General features: G+C 45.5%; 1 protein-coding gene across 1 annotated transcript in view; it reads left to right on the plus strand.

Moving 5' to 3' along the window:
* Positions 1–14,160, plus strand: part of LOC144752849 (uncharacterized) — a 785,061-nt gene that overhangs the window by 762,939 nt on the left and 7,962 nt on the right. The window contains exon 14 of the mRNA XM_078640687.1: positions 8,843–8,902. Coding sequence (XP_078496813.1) covers positions 8,843–8,902 — 60 coding nt within the window. The remainder of the gene's footprint in view (positions 1–8,842; positions 8,903–14,160) is intronic.

The following is a 14,160-nucleotide window of genomic DNA, read 5'->3' on the forward strand; positions in this document are numbered from 1 at the left end:
AAGTAAACCGAGAAGTGGATCAATGGATTCAAGAAAGAGAAGGGGTGAAAGTTGGCACCCTTGTCTAGTACCTTGGTGAAGATTAAAAAGGAGGACATCGTGCCATTAATTCTAACATTAGACTTAGATTGAGCGTAACGAGCCATAACCATATTAATAAAAGAGTTTCCTAGGTTATGAAACTCTAAAACCGAGTGTAAAAAAGGCCAAGAAACCTTATCAAATGCCTTTTCTGCGTCAAGGGCATTTGCTGCAGATGATAATGAGGAGAGCTTTGCTTGTTCTAAAATGTGATAGAATGGATGAATGTTGTCCCTAGCAAGCATACTATTGACAAAACTTGTTTGGGAACTGTCGATAAGATTAGGAACATGACATTCTAGACGATTTGCTAAAATATTTGCAAAAATGTTCGCTTTCATATTTAATACGGAGCTAGGCCAGAATTGTTTGGGAATCAGAATGATCTTTACCTTCTTTTGGTATAACCACAATAGTCGCCTCAGTGGCAGTACCCGAAACCTTGCCAGAGAGAACATAATTACAGAAGATATTTAATTATTGAGGAAGTAAACGTTTTATAAAAGGCATTGGAAAACCAGTCCGGACATGGAGCTTTCCCTGAACGAGTAATCTTAATAGCCTGAATAATCTCCTCAATTTCGATTGGCTTATCCAACTTGACTTTATCTTCATTCAAAATAGCAGTTGTAGGGAGAGATTTAAGAAAATGTTGGCAGGTAAGCTTAGTGCACTGAATTTGTGGGGTATATATTCTTTCATAAAACTCCCTAAAGACTTCATAAAATTCTTTGGTGTGAAACGTTTTCAAACCGGTTTTGTCAGCAATATGAGTAATTGGAGAGGTATTAGTATTCTGATATTTGACTGTAGTAGCTAACATCTAGCTAGCTCTATTACGTAACAATAATTGACGATACTTTTGAGCATGAACTCCAGTGTAGGCTCTCTTGATAACTATGGAGTTAAAAGAATATTTTAAATGTTTAATATCTTGTGAGATTGATTTGTCACTAGTATGTCAATATAATTCCTCTTTCCATTTGATGTCATCTTCCAAAGTTTGAAGAAATCTTCTAATATTGCTATTTCTTTTGGACATTTTTTTAATAATGTGACCTCTTATAGTACACTTTAACTCATCCTATAGTATTATCGGAGAATCCACAGATAATTCATTTTCTTTGAAGAAACCTACAATCTCATCATTAAGTCCCCTGACCTCAGCGTCATCCTCCAGGAATTCTGTGTTTAGACACCTATTACCGGGTCCTTAATAATGGTTACCGTAACTGCAGCATGGTCAGAGACAACTATTGGATGAACCACGACATTCGTTGTGTGTCTTAAAAGAGAAGCGTCAACAAGAAGATAATCAATACGAGAGAAGCTGGAATGACGAGATGAGACGAAAGTGAAATCGCTACCTCTAGGGTTGTGTAATCTTCAAGCATCCAAGAGATGATGTGACAAACACATAATAAGCAAGTGCTTATGTGCCCTAGGGGAGTCGAAATTTAAAAGCAGAGTACCTATCCAAAATAGGATCAATGGAAAGATTACAGTCTCCTCCCACAATTGTTCTTAAGTTCTGTGAAATGTCAGCAAGTATTTCATTTATCGCATGCCAAATATTTGGCTCACCTATATTTGGAGCACATAGAATCATAATATATAAATCTTTTGTACCATTAGTCAGACGTGTAAGTAACCATATCCCGTCGGTATCATGTTCAGCTGCAATTTTAGATAAGGCAGATCTTTTAGTGATAAGAGTAATAACCCACTTTTTGTTTCCAGCTGCTTCAGAGCATGTAGCTAATAGCCAATCTTTCTTCATAAGAAGAGCTTCTTCAAAACCTATCTTAGTCTCTTGAAGTAGGACCAAATCACCAGAAAAAAATTCTTAACCAGGTGATTCAAACTCTTAACATTAAGGGAAACTACATTTACACCGGGCATTCAAATGTGTAGTTTATAAATAATGAGTACTTCAAATAAAACAGTACAATGCTAGTTAAAGTATATTTTTTAAAATCGAGGAAGTGAAGCAGCTGTCCCAATATTAAGGTGTGGGTAAGGTGGAGGATTAAATAATAGGGAAAAGAGAAGGGTGTTCAAACACACTCCAGAAATGTCCAGAGCACGATTAAAGCTCAATCCCTCCAGAGGATGTCTATAAGAGACATATTGCATGGGGAAACAAAGAGGATGAGCAGAGGCTACCATCATCGGTGTAGACAGCTCATACATGTCCGCAGAGGAGTGGAACAAATGATGCCTTCGTAGATGCATACCAAACGCATTACAAGGTTGTAGTACTAGGTAGTAGGTATCTGAATAAATATGACGTAAACAGAATATCAGTAAGAAAATAACATTTCATAAGCGAACAAGTCATAACTGAAGTAGTATATAGAACTCAGTGTAAAAAGTAAAATCCCAATGGGTAGATAGCTAGTCAATTGTCCACAGGAATTCAATGGATCTAAAAATGTCATTCATTCCATTCACTCACCAGAAATGTACTTTAACCTCTTACTAAATGTACCTCAAAGATCTTGACACCCCAGCTTCTATTGCCCAATTTCCTCCAATTATTGGCCTGAATGGATATTCAATAGCCTGATTGTAAGGGGAGCTCTATAGGTTGTCAAAGAGTATAGGCTCCACTGCTATTTTCATCTATCCATGGGTTAATTGTTTTAGTGATTCGCCCTCTAGATGCAAGCGCGAGGGGCCTCCTTCTATCGGGGTACCGTCTGGTTCTCCTTTTTGAGTATTGGAGATGGACTGGAACTGGTTGGTTCACGGATTATTTTTAATGTACTCAGTGTCTGTGATATACATCTGGTTTCCGCATATAATCCAGTTATGTCTCAAGATAACAGCTAAACCTTATAAATAGAAGGTATATAGCTATTAACAATTGTATCCTGCCTAATGAGAGTGATCCTTTGGTCTTGATAAAGATGGAATAAAGTGAAAACCCATCAAAACGCGTCGACGCACACTAATCTATACACAACCCCCTGGTCTTGCACTACTTGTACTGCAAAAAATATTTCAATGTTGCCAAGTATTGTACTATAAAGGTGAATAGGGGATGTGTAGTTATCCAAGACCAAGTGTTTAGGTCTGGTGTAATACTCTCTTTTTATATATGTCTAATTCATGCTTGTGTATTAATTTGTGATTATGAATTGTGTATAATGTTTTTTTATTAAAATTGTACTACTACATTTTAGCTTTTAATGTGAGATTTTAAACAAATTTGTAACAAAATAAATTTCATAATCATTGAGTTCAGTGGTCTTTGAGGTATAGGCTATCTTGAATCCAGTGGCCAAGTGAGCAAGGGACTCATGTCTGAGCATACCCTGTCACACTTAGGGCCACCAAAGCGATACAAAAGGGGATGATGGACAGAGCGTTTGAGCAAATCAAACACTCACCCCCAGTCAACAGATCTGGGTTTAATCCATCACCATTCTTTAGCTCACTCAGCCACCCCAGTTCAGACATGGCCATATGCAAATCAGTCTGACCCTGTGCCTCATGGGATGGATTAAACCCAGATCAGTTGACTGGGGGGGAGTGTTTGATTTGCTCAAACGCTCCGTCCGTCATCCCCTTTTGTATCGCTTTGTTCGCCCTAAGTGTGGCAGGGTATGCTCAGACGTGAGTCCCTTGCTCACTTGGCCACTGGATTCAAGATAGCCTGGCTGATGAGGATTATGAATCCAGTGGGTCAGACTGATATGCATATGGCCATGTCTGAACTGAGGTGGCTGAGTGAGCTAAAGAATGGTGATGGATTAAACCCAGATCAGTTGACTGGGGGTGAGTGTTTGATTTGCTCAAACGCTCCGTCCATCATCCCCTTTTGTATCATTAAATAAAACATAGCATATCAAATAAACCTCCATGTACAATGGAATCAAAGATAAAAGATTAGAGGTACAATACTTACCTATACCAAAGACGGTATGAAAAGAGAGGTGCAGGATTAATAAGGAAATAGTTTCATAAGCAATGAAAATCATTTAGAACGATATAGGTCAAAGAGACCTTAGCAAATAGGTGTACCAACTTTATACAATACATACTTAAGGAAGTATGTTTTCTAAGTGACTGAAAAAAAATCTTATCTAATGCATACAGCTGTGTAAAATATCCAATATCCAATATCAAAATCAAAATTATTCAGAAAAAAAAGAACATCAGCACTAATATAGTAAAATGTATTAGAGCTTCAATATCGAGCGAAATTAAAACAGCGGTTGCTGTAAAACAAACAGTAGGAAAACCCAGAATATTTAGAACAAGTTATATAAAATCCTGTAAATATTAAAATATTCAAAGACAGAATCAAATATTATTGAGCGACAAAAGGAAATTGATGTCATGAAACATCAGAAACAGGCCAGGTTCATCTATACAAATGACTAGGAGTAAGAAGTACGAGGTAGACAATCTGAGTCCATTTCAGATTCAGAGTGATTGTCCAAGAATGTATAGATAGCTTGTATGTCATTACAACGCGGGCTTTTACCCCGCATGCCATTACAACGCGGGGATTACAACGAAAGTCGTTACAACAACTTTCACTGGAGGGCGCTGGATAGTGGAATAGTTTAATTTTCTATTCCAACTCCAGCCCACGTTGACAGTTGGGAAGGTGTTGGATAGAAAATTAAACTATTCCCTATCCAACAGCGCCCTCCAGCGAAAGTCGTTGTAACGACTTTCGATGTAATCCCCGCGTTGTAATGGTAGTGCGGGGTAATCCCCGCGTTGTAATGGCTGTTCTCCTAGAGATATCTGTAGGTTCATAAAAGATCTGTGGATGTTCTTTGAAAATGATCCGAAAGGCCCAGAGAAAGAGAATGGAATGCCCATATCAGTAAGCCTTTTGCGTAGATTGAGGAAGCCTTTGCGGCAGATTATGGTATCTCTGGCAAAGTCTTGCGAAATAGAAATTTTGTGACCTTCCTATTGACCTTCCCATTTGTGCCAGGATTCGATCTGTGTGTTGATGTCGCCAAGGTTAAAAATCAGCAGCCTTGGAGAAGACCTATTTCTGGGTTTAAAAGCTAGAACTCTGTGAGATCGTTCTATTGCAAAGTCTTTATTAAAAGAGAGATGCAGTAGATTTGGGATCCAAATAAGGAAAAAGTCAATTACTGAAGGAGCAGAATTCTCACTTCCCTTCGGTATTCCAAAAATATAAAGATTACTTCTACGATTACGATCTTCTTGTTCTGTTAGGTTTCTCCTTAAGGAAGTGTTTGGAATGTTCCAGATTTTGTGTGTGTGTTGATTGTTTGTTTGAATAATCCTCTACATTGCTTATTCTTGTCCCAGCATTTGATACACGTAATGAGAGATCTTTAAAATCCCTGCCACCTCCACCTGAAGAAGATCTGTATTTGTTTTGGTACTTTGAGCTGTATCGGGCACAGTGTTATGCTTGAGTAATATAGCTTCTAAAGTTGAGGCATTGTCAGGACTAACTTTAGCCGACGAATCTGGGATAAGTAAGGAATGTTTAGAGCATTTCAGGTTTCCTTTTGAGTCTCTGGGACTTATTTACAATCCCCATGCACCACCCGTACGTTACTATTCCCATGTGAAAAATGACACAAAAGTGGAGCAAGGGGCTTGTAAATAAGCCCCTCTGCCTTAAATGGTACCACCCATACCTCCCGCCACTGGAAATACTTGTAATGGCCACAATCAGTTTACACAAGTTTATTCTTTATTATGTATAGTTACTAAAAACCATTGCACTGTTGTGAAGTTATCAGAATAAAAAATCGTTATGGTTCAGCAATAAAATCATTGATACATATGATAAAAATTCTGTGTGGTGCTTGCATACAAATATACAAAAAACTGATAAAACGATTTAATGGGTGACATTTAAATGTGACAGTTAGGCCAAGAGCCCTAAAAAAATATGCAGTGCAGTGCTACATAACTGTAATAATAATGGTTAATGTGGCCTGCGATCTTATGCTATGTTAATAGAATTTACTATAGCGCATGTCTCACCCGGGGGCATCTCGGCGCTGTGAACGGATCCTGGTTTGATATGTGCCAAAGTCAGATTAGTATAGAAAAAATGTGCTGTATCTGGGAGTCTCTCAGAGAGTTTGGGGTAATTTATTCCAATATGTTGGGGCGAGGTAGGAGAAGGCCTTGCACCCAGAGCTTCTTTGATGCATCCGGGGCACGCGCAAAAGTGCTTGGGTGCTTGATCTCAAGTGGCTGCCGGGAATGTAGGTTATGAGTTTTCTTTGCAGGTAATGAGGGCCTTTGCCTCTAAAGGTATTATATGTGAGGGAGCAAATTTTGAAAAAGGAACGCTTCTTTATCGGGAGCCAATATAGTTCCTTCAGTAAGGGCGCAGAGGCAGTGCCTGCAGGATGATTCAAGACTAATCTAGCCGCGGTATTCTGAACTACCTGTAGCTTGGATAGTACAGCGTCTCTACCACCAGCTAGCAGAGCATTTCCGTAGTCCACCCTGCTTATCACCTGTCGCAATAGTTCCGATGCAGACATTGATTGGTCAAAGAGAGGCCCCGGGGTGGGGGTTTAGGGGTCAGTGCTTGATGTGCCCTCTTAACAGCTAACTGGGGGACAGATGTGTATCAGGCATTCAAGACTTAATCCAGGTCTCCATGAAGGCTCCCATACGCTGAGGAGATGCTCCATCAACAGTTTCTGGGACGCGGATCACTCAAAAATGTTTGCGCCTTAGGCAATTTTCAGTGCCTTCGGCACGAGCATGGACTTTCAGCGTGTGAGTAAGGAGAGTGGAGTCCTTAATGGTAGAGACGTCTTCCTCGACTGTGGAGATCCATGATTCAGCCTATGTAATCTGGGCAGTGGCATTTCAGAGGTCCTGTTGCAGCAGCTTTACATCCATCCTAGCCTGCGAGGTCTTGATAGCTTGCTGGCCAGCGAGTGTAGTGATCCCTTTGCATCTGTGTCAATGCAGAGTGTGATATTTTGTCTTTACCCATAATGATAACATAGTGAGGAGCAGCACTGGTTAATGTTCAAAGTTCCTCTTGGCACAGAGATCCAAAGACCGCAACACCCAAATCACAGGAGGTAGAAGTAGGGTGAAGACGGAACCAGGGTGTGCAGCACACACATAAATTGTCCAGCACCCTGATTTCAGTAGCTCACAGTAGATATTCGGCATAGTGCCCAGACACCCTTCGGTAGGATTGCTGACCCCCAAAAAGGGAGGGGGAGGCAGGAGCTGCATAACTTGTTGAAGAGAAGGGCGGGGGCCTGAGACATTGTCTAGGAGCTAAGAGACAGGAGCCAGTTCACTCAATTATAGGGCTTACTCCACGGATGCAGCTCTTTCAAAGATGCTCGACCAGGGGGTACTGCACTAATATATGCAGTGGGCTCATCCTGGAAGGAGGCCAAGTGGATTGAGGCCTCTGAGCCTCACCGTGAATCAAGCATTCAAGGCCAATGGGCGCAGACAAAAGCCCCAGAACCAGGGCACAACCGGTAAGGCAGAAAATCAGGTGCTGGGGAGGAGAGAGCCCACTGTTGGTGTCACCAGATCGTCTAGGGCGAGGCGAGGGTCCGGGCCAACGAGCAACTCCAACTCCTGGTGTCAGGTTGTGATGCATCCGTCTCAGGTTGCCCCAGTGCAGGTCGTGCACCAGGTGAGACCCCAGCCACAGTGGGTTGAAGGTGCCAAGAAGCTGCAGCCACAAATTCTGGACCTCCAGAGAAAGGGGGGCTGAACCCAAGGGGCACTGGACTAATGTATGCAGCAAATCAACCCCATCCGTAACATGGGTGTGGTGCAACAACCAGGCCGCACCACAGATCCTGTGCCCACCAGCAGTTGGGCGCTGCAGCAGCACCGGTGTCAGGAGACGTCCAGCACCTAGGGGGTGTGCAATAATCAGGTGAAGACCAATGGGCCAGCCACTGGCATCTCTAGTGTGCCACCATCGGGACATAGCAGGCAGGGGATCAGGCTGCAGATCTTCCCTTGGCACCCATCAAGCTCCCAGGGACAGAAGCAGGTCCAGACCAATCCAAAACTCCAGAGTCCAGCCACCGGGTGTGGCACCAGCCTCACAGATTTCATGGGCACATCACCCTCCCTCCCAGTCTCCCGCAGCCTACAGGGCTGTCACCATATCTGCGCAGGGGAACACCTTAAGGGATGGCAGCAGGGAGTCCGGATTAAAGCCAGATCGTTGGGTTGGAGAGAGAGCTGCGTTATCGAGCGACTGCCATGATGGCCGCCTTGCCCATGCCCTCTGATGGCTGATTTCAACTTATCTTGCAGCCTTTAAAGTGCCAATAGGACTAAACAACATGGTGAAAAAATGTGACATCTCTATTCACATATTGATTTTATTCCTGAAAACAATAAAAGCATGTCAGCTACTACAGTGTGCCTCCATGATAATAACATATGTCAGCCAAGATAGTGTTATAGGGATTGTCCATAGTCTCTATTTTAGTTTACCTTTTTTAACTTAGCATTTTTTTAAGATGGTGTTTTTTCCCTAACACAGGAATATGCCTGCATGTATTTAAAAAAGTATTATATGTAATAATGTCTCTTCTCTTTTGTAAAACATTGGGCTTGCAAAAGTGACAAATAAAAGGGTTTGTCACCTTGGGGCTGGGAGCAACTCATATTAAACTTAGACTGTCATGATAGAAGACTGAAGTTGTGTTTCTCATATGCTCTTTTATTGTTCCAATAAGAAGGCACAGGAGTTGTACGATAAGTAGTTCTCCTCTTCTACTTTGATTTACAGGTGCAGGAGCTCCAGGACCACCATTGAAGAAGCCCCCCTCGGATGAAGAGAAAGCCCAATGTAAGTGCTTGTATATGAGCTTGAAGGGAAGGTTTTTGTGAGGGTCACTACCTTAAAAAAGAAAATCCCTGACCTATCGCCAAGTGCCCAGGGTGGCTACTGCAAAGCCATTCAAATCCTAGAACCTGGTTACTTTCCAGGCTAAATCTAAAACACCTTTATTCAACCGGAGGTTTAGGCTGAGTCCCATAATGGACAAAACATAAAAGGAAAGCAAACTTCTATGCAATGGTAAAAATTGCTCGCATTATCATTTCAGTCATGAAGAAAACGTAGTGTGACCCATGCAAGGGAGATTTCTATATATGAGAACCCTCATCTTCCCTTCTCACCTCCCACTCATCCCCAGCACACAAGCACCTACCTCGGTCAGCCACGCTCCTCCAGAAGTGTAGTGGGGCGACTCGTAGTAGGACCAGCAGAACCGGTGGCCTCCTGGCACTCTTCAGACATCAGAACCAGCTCCCCGCTCGCTTAGTCTAGCAGAGATTGCACCCGTCTGAGAATCTTCTTCTATTCACTTGTTCGGCATCTCCTTCCAGCAAGCCCAGTTGTCCTGTGTGCTCAGAGCAGGTGTGCACACCAGACAGAGCAAAGTCACATGAGTGTCCTAAAAGTGAGGACTTTCGGCACCCATGCACCAGTGGTACAAACAAATCGCTTTCCAGTCGCTTGAGGAGCAAAATGCTATATTTTGGCTTACTGTAGTATCTTTGTGCTGTGTGCTAGCTTATTGGATACAACCATGCAACCAACATATCCAGCCATTTGTAGCCAAAGTGGCACTTAACACCAAACGCCATAACAAAAGTATGTGCCCTACACTGAGCCATATGGTCCTAAATACACAACTCCAATAAAATATAAGACGCAAATATAAGTCGCAATACTAATTAAGATAAGAAAACTTCAGTGAACACCCATAAAAATATGCATCTTGACTGTATTTTATGACAGCAATCTGTGCTCTGTATCTCAATGAACATACTCTGCAAATGTGGCTTACAGTACGTGCACATGCTGTGAGATATAACCCTTTTCCTGCACCTCGCGACTCTCATTGGTGCAGTTGTAATGTCCTGCATTGACTATCTCCTAATCAATTGATGTCCCTAAGAGATCAATTCCCTGATCACACAGTGAGTTCAGAACCATACTGCCTACTTCTGGTTGGCATGAACTGCTGGGACCACATCTCATCTACGATAAGGCCAACTCCACAGCCGCAAGTGAAGGACAGTGCTAATGTTAAATTCCTTGTCCTTGTCCCTAAAGCACTGCTTAGATCAGCAATGGACTACTTGTCTAAGTTGTTCATCCATTAACTCCAACACAGAAAACTACTCTACTGACCACAACCTTCTTTTTACCGCACCACTATAAAAGGTTTTGAGATAAGACCATCCGTGTGCAAGAGTCATCTGTATGGAACTCCCTCCTAATGTTTCAAGGGCTTGAAACGGACTTCCTCAGATTTGGAAGGGTACTAATAAGTCAGTGGTCCAGGCAATCATATTCTTAGTCTTATTGTGCTGTCTCTCTGCCTTGACCCAGAGCTGTTGGCTTGAGGACTAACACCAGTCCATACCCATGTCCTGGGGGTAACTCTATCACTATTATCTCTTTCCTTTCCTTAATCACGTGTTACATGCTTACTTGACTCTAGTCTGTCCTGTGTTATCTGATCGTAAAATGCTCTGAGGCCACCTGGTGGTAGTTGGTGTACTCTAGGCCTCTCATGGCCTCTAATGCTAGGTTCCAGCCCCAATGAACAACATTAGCTCACACAGGCATGCAGTTTAGGATTGTTCATGAGGAGGCAGCTCCCCATTTATTTATTGGCTGGTCCGTGCCCACTGTGAGCTGACATACTCAGTACAGTTAGCATCAATTTACAAAAACCTCTAATAATGAAGATAATAATAAGTCTCTCAGTTTCCACTCATCTCTCTTGTCAACAATTACCTTACAAGTCATTGACCCACTCGGGAGCCATGAATTTACACGGACCTCTACCTCGAAATTACTCAAAAGGTGTTCCACCCATTATGTGGTACTACCCTCTATGCTTCCACTCTTTTAAAGACTTCGACACTAAACCATCAATCTATCAATCAAACAATCAGAACATTTGTTAAGCACACTACATACCCGTGAGAGACTCAAGGCGCTGGGGGGGGGGGGGGCGGGTGTTGCTACTGCTTGAAAGGCCAGGTCTTGAGGAGTCTTTCGAAGGTTAGCAGATCCTGGGTCTACCGTAGGAGGATGGGGAGGGTGTTCCAGGTCTTGGCGGCGAGGTGGGAGAACAATCTTCTGCCGGAGGTCGCTCTTCGGATGCGGGGTACTGTAGCGAGAGCGAGGTCGGTGGAGTGGAGCTGACGGTTGGGGGTGTAGAAGCAGAGTCGTCTGTTGAGGTATGTTGGACCGGTGTTGTGGAGTGCCTTGTGTGCGTGTGTGAGGAGCTTGAAGGTGATCTTCTTGTTGACGGGAGCCAGTGCAGGTCTTTCAGGTGGGCTGTAGATCTTGCAGAGCATGCGGAGGTTGTTGAAGCAGGAGGACGAGACGGTGTTAACCTGCTTTGTCATGGAGAGAGTGGAGTCGAGGATGAACCCTAGGTTGCGAGCATGGTTGGTGGGTGTTGGAGCTGTTTCCATTGCGGTTGGCCACCAGGAGTCATTCCAGGCCAAGGGGGTGGAGCTGAGGATGAGGACTTCCGTCTTGTCCGAGTTTAGCTTTAGTCGGCTGTTCTTCATCCACTCGGCGATGTCTTTCATTCCTTTGTGGAGGTTGGTTTTGGCGGTGAACGGGTCCTTGGTGAGGGAGAGGTTCAGCTGCGTGTCGTCGGCGTAGGAGATGAGGTAGAGGCCATGCATTCAGGCGCGGTGGGCGAGCGGTGCCATGTAGATGTTGAACAGCGTCGAACTGAGGGATGAGCCCTGGGGTACTCCGCAGATGGTCTCAGTGGCTTTGTAGCGGAAAGGGGGAGGCGGACGCTCTGGGTTCTGCCAGAGAGGAAGGAGGTGGTCCATTCCAGAGCCTTGTCTCCGATGCCAGCGTCGTGGAGGCGTGTGCGTAGGGTGCAGTGGCAGACGGTGTCCAAGGAGGCTGACAGGTCCAGGAGGAAGACGGCCATGGTTTCTCCGTTGTCTAGCAGGGCCCTGATGTCATCGGTGGCGACTATGAGGACAGTTTCAGTGCTCTGGTTGCTGCGGAAACCAGACTGGGATGAATCCAGGATGTTGTACTCCTCGAGGTAGCGGGTCAGTTGTCAAGCTCCGGAAATGGGAGCAGGGAGATGGGCCGGAAGTTCTTGAGGTCCTCGGGGTCAGCCTTAAGTTTTTTGAGTAGGGAGTTGATTTCGGCGAGCTTCCAGCTCTCCGGGAAGGTTGCTGTCTCGAAGGAGATGTTGATGGCTTTCCGAAGATGGGGTGCGATGGTGGTGCTGGCTTTATTGAAGATGTGGTGTGGGCAAGGGTCTGACGGAGATACGGAGTGAATGGTGTTCATGATCTTGATGGTGTAGTCGTCATTTATTTTGGTCCAGGAGAGCAGGGGGTCAGTGCCGATGGTGGCCGTGTGGGGGTGGAGGTCTCAGTGGTTGTCGGGGCGGTCGTGACGTTGAAGCTGTTGTGGATATCTGTGATCTTGCGATGGAAGAAGGTGGTGAGGGCGTCGCAGAGGGTTTTGCGAAGGTGGGATGTTATAGGTGTTGGAGCTGGGGTTGGAGAGTTCCTTCAGGATGTTGAAGAGCTTTTTGCTGTTGTGTACGTTGTTGTCTTTGAAGGAGGCTCTTTTGACGGATCTGATGAGTTGATGGTGTCTGCGGGTGGCGTTCTTGTGGGCTGCGTGTCTGTTGGAGGTGCCATTACTTCTCTAGCATACGGCAGGTTTGCTTGGAGGCCTGGAGGTCTTCAGTGAACCAGTTGGCTTTCTTGCTGGTGTCTCTGTTGGAGGGTTTCTTGATTGGGGCGAGGGTGTTGGCGCAGTCATTGATCCATTGTCTGAGGTTGCTGGTGGCGGTGGCGGGGTCAATGGGGTTGGTGGGTAGGCTCTGGATGAGGGTGGTGGTTAGCTGGTCTTTGGTGACTCTGCTCCAGCAGCGGTGGGGGATCTGTTGGGTGCGATGGTGCGTGCTGGGTTTCCGGAAGGTGAAGTGGATGCAGCGATGGTCGGTCCAATAGAGCTCAGTGGTGTGGTTGAAGGAGATGTGGGAGCTTGTGGAGAAGATGGGGTCGAGCGTGATGCCGGCAGAGTGCGTGGGTGTGGTGACGAGTTGTCTGAGTCCGAGGTTAGTGAGGTTGTCGATCAGGGTGGTGGAGTTGTGGTCGTTGTTGTTCTCGAGGTGGAATTTCAGGTCCCCGAGAAGGATGTGGTCTGTGGAGGCAAGGTCGTGTGTACTGATGAAGTCGGCAATTTAGTCGCTGAACTGTGGTCGGGGTCCGGGGGGTCTGTAGACGAGGGTTCCTCTGAGGGTGGTGTTGGGATCGGTGTGGATCTGGAAGTTCAGGTGTTCAGAGGTGCTGAGGGTGTCGTTTGTGTTGGTTGAGACTCTGAGAGTGTTCCCAGGGACAATGTCGATTCCTCCTCCTACTCCGTTGGCGCGGTCCCTGCGGGTGATCTTGTAGCCGTTTGGGATGGCTATGGCGATGTCGGGTGCCAAGGAAGGGTTCAGCCAGGTCTCCGCCAGGAAGGCAACGTCTGGTGAGGTTGAGTCGAGTAGGTCCCAGAGTTCAACAGTGTGTCGGCGGGCGGAGCGGGTGTTGAGAAGGATGAATCCGAGGTGGTTGCGTTCTTTCACGGTGGGTGGCTTGGCGGATCAGATGCTGGTGAAGCTGCAGTTCAGGTAGGAGATGGGTACTTGGGTCCGCTTCGGGGTGGCCAGGAATCAGGTGTGTGATTGTCCAGTGTTGAGTGCGAGGAGGGTGCTGGCATCGTAGCGGAGTCCGGCTTTGTGGGGTTCACGGGGGCCTGGGTTTCTGACACTGGGCATGGTCCAGGCATGGACGGGCGCAGACGGGCTTGCCTTAGGCGTGCCTTTGGCGTGCCCGCGGTACGGCCGCGCAGCGGCTGTCGTAAGAAGGAGACGTGGGGGGGGGAGCAGCTGGGAGTGGGGAGTGGACTAATGGGCGAGCGGGGGGCCTGGGCTGCAGGGGACACATCAGCGGGATAAACGGGGCAGGCACGGGAAGGCAAAAAGAGGGCACAGAATCCAAGGGGAAGGAGGAAAAACGAGCAATTGTATAATTAAAACAGATGCA

Source organism: Lissotriton helveticus, chromosome 5_1 (assembly GCF_964261635.1).
Source record: "Lissotriton helveticus chromosome 5_1, aLisHel1.1, whole genome shotgun sequence".
In the NCBI taxonomy this organism is placed as follows: domain Eukaryota; kingdom Metazoa; phylum Chordata; class Amphibia; order Caudata; family Salamandridae; genus Lissotriton; species Lissotriton helveticus.